The 8,387-nt window shown below is 38.7% G+C and overlaps 2 protein-coding genes across 4 annotated transcripts in view; one reads left to right on the top strand and one right to left on the bottom strand.

Moving 5' to 3' along the window:
* si:dkey-19b23.8 (uncharacterized) overlaps positions 1-7,768 on the bottom strand; it is a 27,773-nt gene extending 20,005 nt beyond the window's left edge. For 2 of the 3 annotated variants that reach the window (XM_014016185.1, XM_014016186.1), the window contains exons 1-2: positions 7,682-7,768; positions 6,949-7,014 (exon numbers count right to left, since the gene is read on the bottom strand). The gene's annotated coding sequence lies outside the window, so the exon portion shown is untranslated. Of the gene's footprint in view, positions 1-6,948; positions 7,015-7,549; positions 7,628-7,681 lie in introns of those variants that run through there. The other variant, XM_014016187.1, reaches the window with a different exon arrangement.
* The window catches only part of sat2a.1 (spermidine/spermine N1-acetyltransferase family member 2a, tandem duplicate 1), an 8,702-nt gene continuing 7,986 nt past the window's right edge, over positions 7,672-8,387 (top strand). Inside the window, exon 1 of the mRNA XM_014016189.1 lies at positions 7,672-7,755. Within this exon, the coding sequence (XP_013871643.1) occupies positions 7,693-7,755 (63 nt within the window). The 5' untranslated portion in view covers positions 7,672-7,692. The remainder of the gene's footprint in view (positions 7,756-8,387) is intronic.

Raw genomic sequence — 8,387 nt, forward strand, 5'->3', positions numbered from 1 at the left:
GGACGTTCGAGTTCAAATTTGTGACTTGCAAATGGGAAATTCCCACTTTCCAGTATGACTGGGCTGCAACAAAAGCAAAGTTGCTGAAAAAATGGAGACTTTACATGGCATCGTTCACCAGCTGCTGGCTGCAGGCTACTTTTGAACTCTGTGCACCTCCACCTAGTGGCGGGATTGCATCATTTCATGTGTAAAATAATTGAAATGCATCATGGGAGATGTACTGTAGTTTATGGTCAACGCTGGCTTTAAAGCAGCTTATTTAAAAAAAAGGTATCAATTCATCTCTCGCGGGCCGCACTAAAGACTGTGGCGAGCCACATTTAACCCACAAACCTTCAATTTGACGCATGCTGTTTATGCATTGATGCTGCCTTTCCTGGTTTTCCCTTACAATCAGAGAGGCAGGCTGTTGAACTGTGTGCTGACAACAGGCTAAATGGTCTCTCCTCTTTACTGTGAAGTGCSATGGAGAAACACTAAATTGGCGACGTGAGAGAAGACACTAACGAGGGGGTAATAAGCCACACCTGGGGGATCAGGTAAACAAGGGTGGGGCTGGAGCAGAGGCTGACAGGAGGAAAAACAACTCACAAAAAGGAAAAACACAGGTCGTCACATTAGCGCGCTAAAGTCCTGGAAAAAAACAATTATTTTGGTGAACTTTGTTTCAGGACTGTGGTTCTCTGAGGAACATGTGAGGCTGTAAACACGCCAACAGGACTTGGCTGTACAACTTCTTTCCAAACTGACCTTCTAAAGCTGGCACACAGAAKACAGAACTACGGTCTGAATCCCAAAGTGTGCATGAAATAATATTATTAATGACTTTGTTCTAGAAAAAGGGAGTCAACCTTGGATTAAACTCTGTTTTATGAACATTATGTTGCTATGAAAAGCTGGTTTTAAAAGTATATGTTTTGAGAGTACAGATCCAGATTTGGAGAACAGAAATTTAAAAACAGAAAGTCCTTTGGAACATTCCAGTCCACCAAAAACAAGCAAAYGTCTCGGAGCTGGGGTGTGGGCAGAAATGTAGAAATTAAAGAACAAAGCCGGGTCAAAAACAATGTGGACTTCCACTGGAGAAAACTGGGAAACAAAGACAAACCTAAACAAATAAACCAGGAAGAACAGACTCTGCTAGCTGAACTCAGCAGAATGAACCCAAACTGTGGCTCAGATGAATAAATCGAGTCACTATTAGTTGAGCTGGTTTTGTTTCTTCAGATTTCAGAACATAAAGAAAATTAAAATAACCAACCACTGTTCACCGTACGYTTTGAAGACGACTCATCAAATTTTAGCTCAGTCATTTTACAGTTGATTAGCTGTGGCTGCCATCTTGAATTTCTCACCAAACGTAGACACATTTGATGAATCCTTTCTGTGATTTTCAGTAAAACCCAACAAGTGGTTAATAAGATAATTTCCTAAAAGACAGACAGGTTTGATTTTAATAGTTAATACCAAAGTAAGTAAAGATTCTGTGAGCTCAGAGTACGTTGAGGATGACCTCCAGCTACTACCACACCAAACTTTAGCTCATCTTTAAAACGAGCTGATATTTAGCTTTTTGTGTGTTTTTAAAATGTTAGTTGGTTCTGGCAGCCATCTTGAATTGAGTTGACTCCAAAAGTCAATCAGTTTGAGATTTACTTCCATGCATTACTTTCTATGAGATTCATTCAAATCCGTCCTGTGGTTCATGAGATATTTTGCTAAYAGGCGGAGTTTCCTTTGATCTTTCGAGACAAAGTTTTAAAAACAAGTATTGGTGTTCAGTTAGAGCTCAGAGTATGTGTTGGGAATGASTCTCAGCTACTACCACACTAAGGTTTATCTCAGTATCTGTGAATTTGGCTGAGTTATAGACATGTTAGTGTTTTTTATGGTCAGATGGCTGTAGTGGTCATATTGAGTTGAGTTGACTCCAAAAGTTGAACAGTTATAGATGTACATCCAAACATTTCTTTCTGGAGGTTTCATTAAAATCCGTCAGGTGGTTCTTGAGATATTTTGTTAACAGACAAACAACAGTTTAGTTCAAGAAGACGTAATACATCATGGACAACAACAACAACCAGACCATATTTCAGATATAGTTGATTTGGATTCAAACAGCAGCGACGTGACGACAATTCTGCAGCGTTTGGATCTTCTTTGTGTTTTTGTAACGTGTTTTTCTCCTCTCATTCCTCTGACTAACACAATGTTTCTGTTTCTAGCTGCTCTTCAGGCCTCCTGTGCGTCTGTAAAAGCAGTTGGGGGCGTTGCGCGCACGTCATCCAGGACGCTGATGAAAACGGTGGCAATGTTCTGCTTTCTTCTGCTTGCGTCGTACGAAGGCAGCCGTTAGTCAGCCTTAACAAGACAAACTGCCTTTCTGGAGCTATTAATAGGAACACAGGCCACCCTTATTTTTTCTGAGCCAAAAGCTGACCACTCGAGTATTTGAGAAGAAAAYGAAAATCCCCTCTTTCTCTGCTCATTTCCTCCCCACCCTACRCCCTGCAGAAAGCCATGTACTGTGACAAATAGCTCAGAGTTTATTTTTAGCTTCAAGCATCCATAGCCTCSTATTTATACAGTAACATGTACAGAATCAACATACAGCGTCAGTGAGCTGGACCAAGCTCTAAACACTSAACCAGAACCAGAATGCACTGAGTGAAAACGAACCTGTGAGATATCTGACCCCTGAACATCTGTTAGCAGTTGTTCCACATGGCTGAGCTGCTGCRGTTTTGTCTGGTTTCACTCAAATTAGTTACGCTACTCTTTAACTAAATGACCACACAGGAACAACGATTTAACATGATAGAAGGTAGTATAGTAAGAATTATGATATAAGCTAATATCTTACCTGTTACAGATGGCTACTTGAATTTGGAGAATTTACATTTCACACATGGAAAAATTTGTCTGGCTCACACAATTGCACCAACAGTCGACCCAGATACCGCAAAGAATGACGGCCCTTTGGTGGYCCAGATGTGGCTTGCCAGAGGACCAGTTGTGGCACTGGAAAACTTGGGCCACATRAACCAAACCACAACCAGGCCAGTTGTGGCCTGCCATCTTAAGGGATCCACGATTAGTTGTAACATTAAACTTTGTTTGATAAGGATTTATTTTAACTATAAAATAAAGACTGTAAAAATACTGTAGGCTGTTTAGTTTTGTAAATTTTTAAAAAATATATTTTAACACAGACGGAGCCATTTACACACAAAGCATTCTGGGTAAATGATGACATCAACTAGGTCATCGGTGCGAGGCTGCTAGGGAGCTATATCCACCCTGAAGGTTAATCTTGGACAATATCTGATGATCGACTCTTTWAAATGAAACCAGAGAGCGTTGACAGAGAGGAGAAGGTAGAAATGACTCAGCCTGKAACTGAAAATATGGATGGAGGACAACAGAGCTGCTTCATGGAAGAAGAACCTCAGCTTAGCCTGTTAGCCTTTGTGCTAGCCCTCATGCTAAATTGCCTTATATGTATTACCTTGACGCTAGCGCGACAAACAAGCTAAACTGAGGTCCTCCATCCATATTTTCAGTAACAGACTGAGTCATTTTTGCGTTCCCCTCTCTGTCATGTGGATGGAGGATCTCAGTGACGAGAGGAGAATGTGTAGCGCTGAGCTAATATATGGTGATAGCATCGGGGCTAACGCTAAAGCTAGCAGGCTAAGCTGAGGTTCTTCTTCCATGAAGCAGCTCTGTTGTCCTCCATCCATATTTTCAGTTACAGGCTGAGTCATTTCTACCTTCTCCTCTCTGTCAACGCTCTCTGGTTTCATTTAAAAGAGTCGATCATCAGATATTGTCCAAGATTAACCTTCAGGGTGGATATAGCTCGCTAGCAGCCACGCACCGATGACCTGGTTGATGCCACCATTTACCCAGAATGCTTTGCGTGTAAATAAAATGGCCCCATCCGTGTAATATATTTTTAAACTTTTAGTTTAAAAATTATAAAAACTAAACATCCTACAGTATTTTTACAGTCTTTATTTTACAGTTAAAGTATATGTCTATCATTTAAAGTATAATGTTACAACTAATCGGGGATCCCTTTAACAAAGTGTAATATGCAAATTGGTGTTCTAGAAGGATTTGGTGTTTGTTTTGTTTTTTGTTAATTGAAGATTAGTATTGTTTGAGTTCATACTTGGTGGTGGGGGGGGGGCAGATAACGTTTTTTCTTCTCTCTGCTGCCTTTCATTTCATTGTATTTATTTTTTTTATATTTGTACATAGAACTGATTTGTTTTAAAGAAATAAAGATTTTACATAAAAAATAAAAATAAAATAAATAAAAATTGTGCCATCATTGCCAGACCTGGCCCACATCAGGTTGACAAACCATTTGCCATGCCAGCAGTCAGCCAGCAATGCCAGCCTGACACCAGATCTGGCCCACACCTGTGTTATGTGGGTTGTTATCTAATCGTTCTGGTAAGAATTTGCCCACATAGAAGACAGGTGTGGACCAGATGTAGTGTCAAGCTGGCCCAGCTCTAGTTTGGTTTATGTGGCCAAATTCTTGTCAGTGCCATTATTGGCCCGGTTATGGTTTGGTTTCTTTGGTGCTTGCCCATGCATGGACCACCTCTGGCAAACTACATCTGGGCCAGTAAAGGGATATCATTCTTTGCAGTATCTGGGCCGAGTGCTAAGAGAGTTAGAGAAATGTGTGGGCCAGAAAAATGCAAGTACTCATATACCTTAAACAAGAACCAATAACAGGACAAGTTGAAGTAATTGAAATATCTGGATAAATTGTACTCCAGTTTTTTTTTTCCACTGGTCAAAAGCACGACCGTTACATGCAGGGCTGTTCATCTCGTGTGTCTCAGTGTAGACCCTGTAAGGGACATGTCCCCCCTCCACCACAAATAAGCCCTCATGCCCACAGACTGCTGAAGAATTGCACCATCCACACTGTACAGTGAATATTTGTATTCATTAACTGAATGACAGCCTTTGATAGTGAACTTCACAGAATGAGCCGATGAATGATGAGTTGTGTCCGTAGAACTAAAGCTCTATCATGAGTTAACATTATGTACTCTTATAAACGGGAAACTTCAGAAATTTAATTTGGCAGATTTCCATGATAGAAAGACATGAACAGTCAGGGGTGCCAGCAGGGGGGGCAGCCCCCCCCCCCCTTAAGGTTAGGTTAATTTGGCTTATTAAGGTTAGCTTAATTTGTTCCCTCCCAGTTTTATCCTTTTGAGTACCCAGGTTTTTCCTTTTTCAATTCCCCTAATTATTTAGGAATAATATAATCTCATCAATATAAAAATAACATTGTTTTCTAACAATTAATAGTTAAAAACATTAATTTATATTTTGCTTAAAATAAAAATAAACATATAAATCTAGTTACTCTGAATAAGGACAACCAGTCTAAAACCAATGTTCTCAAATGAAGATGGAGGTTCTCAGGAGGTTAWATTCATAGATATATTTTAATTAAATATATAGGTAATTAAATAATTTAACTAGTTATAAAATATAAATAAAATTAGCACAGTTGGTAGAGCAACATTTTGCCTCTAAAGAAGGAGGTTGCTAGATTAACTTTCTGGGTTTCGTTTACATGTTCTCCCTGTGCACAATGTGTGATTTGTGTGTTCATAAAAAACACTATGGGTGGTAGCTGTGGTCCAGCAGTTTGAAGTGCAGCTCAAACACCAACTGCTTCTACGAGTTTGATGCCTTGTAAGGAAGCTTTAGCTGCATTGTAGAGCTAGCAGTTGCTAATGTCTCAGGATGATGATGTCATAGCACGAGCCGAGCACCTACAGCAAATGCTGCGTTCCATTCCAAAATAYCTAAATGTGAACAACTTTGTTTYATTTTACGTAGTTTGGTTGTTTTGTACTTGAAATTCACCACATCGTTAAACGTAATAATCACATTCCAAAAAGATACAAGTTATAATCCATATTTTAGTTCAAACGAATGCTTATTTCTGCAATTTACTTTCAGTTCCTTTGGCCTGTTAGGTGACCTCACTTCAGTTTATGTAAAAAAACGATGAGATCAACTGACTTTTTGGTGCTGGAATTCACATTTCGATGACATGGTCACTGTGTGCGTCATTATCATTGGTAATCTCTTCTAAATATAACTCCTCTGGAATTGATTACGACTGTGGATTTTTCTAGGTTTAACAAACTTGGGAATAAAAACTGAATGTTCCCATTGGTCCACAAAAAAGGCAACTTCACTTATCAATATGTACCGTCTTGTATAAAAGCATCCCATGTACGGCTTACTGTAAATATTACAAAATGGCAACAATAAAGCTAAAGATTTATTTTTAACAAGTCTTTACGCATAAGAAATGTATTATTATATTGTTATTTAAAACAGTTTTATTCTCACGATAACCATGGTTATTTAACCATAGATTCAGAAAACAAACAGCTCCAGGCAGAAATTTAACTTTGACAACTACACCCTCTAGAGGCTGTGAGTGTTATTACATTCTTAAAAATTGGATATTTGTCTCACTAAAACTCCATTGGTAATTTTAATAAATTTTGTCTGTCAGTATGTTATTTTGTTCACTTAATATATAACATACCTGCAGTTTTTTTTAAACTTAAAACCCTAGGAATTAGTTTCAAGTGTGTATATATCATCTTCTATATTTAATATCTTTTTGTATATTTCAGTAAAGCAGATCCTGAATAAATGTGTGTTTTATTAAAGTAAACCAACCTTAAGGATTAGGAGACGTCCTAGTGGGTAAATTTGAGCGCTACAGGAGAAACTGTGGAAGAAAATAACTCCTAAACCATCCGAATAGGATGTTCATWTTTCAGTCTCCACACAAAGCCAGGGCTATGGCAAGCCAATTTATCATACATTGATTGAACAAGGTCTTCAAACGCATCCATCATTCTAAATAGTTTTACTCACTTTTGTTTTCCTGGTCGMAAGGAGCTGATGTTCATTTCCAGCAGCCGTTAGACGAGAAGCGGGGTTCTGTTGCCAAAAAAGTGAGAAAAAAATCCTCAATGAGACTTTAATTTGATAAAGTCTAAGAAACGTCAGTGTGTCATTGTTGCAAAGAGAAAAAATATTGTCATGTAATTAAAAACAAAGGAGTCAATAAATTAGTTAAAATTTCCCACATTATGGGTTGATAGATGAGGCCACGCCCACTCACTATGACCTGACTACAGAKAAGCAGCAGAAAAYGCATAAACAGACCTTTCAAATGTCCTTTATTGGACAAATGTCCAATGTAAAATGTCCTGTTTGACAGATTCACAATAAATATCAAATACCATTTTARATATTTATAATGTAGCCTAAAAATATTTTCAGTTCCTTTTTAAATCAAGACTTAAATTGACTCCACTTTTACAAAATTTGTAGAAATCAAATTTAGTTTTTTAGTGGTCTTACTGTTAAAGATGTTGAAATATAACTGTTCTAATAGGAATGTGAGTTTTAATTCGGACTAGTTAAAAAGCCGCTGATGTGTTTGATTATATATTACAACGGCCTGCCATACCARGGTTCCCACTAGTGTCGGTTTGCACTGCGTGCTGGTCGGCTGAAAGCTAACTGGGTGTTACCGGTTCTCCCGGTTCGAACCCGTGTGAACAAGTCAGGAACAAAGCCACTGTGACCATCAGCTGCTCACCCTCAGCAAACATGGACTTCTCCATCCGAGCCGCGAACGTGGAGGACTGCAAGGACATCGCACGGATGATAAGGGTGAGCCGCGACACGTGCGCACATTTGGCTCGAGCCCCAGGGTGACGTCACGAGGTCGCCATCAAAACACGATGTTGTTAGAATATAAATACCTGTGTTTTAATCAGAGGCCAGCTGTGCACAAAGTGAGTTAGGGAAGATTTCTGTGCAACAAACAGGCTTGTGTAAGCTGAAATAAATTAATTAATAAATCAATGGGTTTGTGATGAGATGATGATTCCTCTGTATTGACCCTGTTAGTCACTCAATAGTGACCCCTGCAGTAGTTAAAAAAACATTGCAGGTAAACAAAAATGTAAATAAGATGGAAAAGCTAACATGGTGCAAACCCAACATCAGCCTGTGAAATATTGAATCACCATTTCTTCACTTAAAATATGATCTCATCATTGTATAATTTCATTTGCTCAGTTTGTTTGAGTTAAGTTGTTCATGAGAAGAGGTTAAAACTTCCTTAAAACCTCGTTTGTGTAAACTGTTTGTCTAAACCGAACTGTAAAATACAGATTTGTCTAATAAAACTCAGAGTTAAARTTATTAGTATGTAATTTTGTTAAAGGCACAGTGTGTAGGATTTGTTGTTTTCAGCGACATCTAGTGGTTGAGTGGTTGAATCATCCTCCCTGGTCCTC

The sequence above is a fragment of the Austrofundulus limnaeus genome, unplaced genomic scaffold (genome assembly GCF_001266775.1).
Source record: "Austrofundulus limnaeus strain Quisiro unplaced genomic scaffold, Austrofundulus_limnaeus-1.0 Scaffold140, whole genome shotgun sequence".
NCBI lineage: Eukaryota > Metazoa > Chordata > Actinopteri > Cyprinodontiformes > Rivulidae > Austrofundulus > Austrofundulus limnaeus.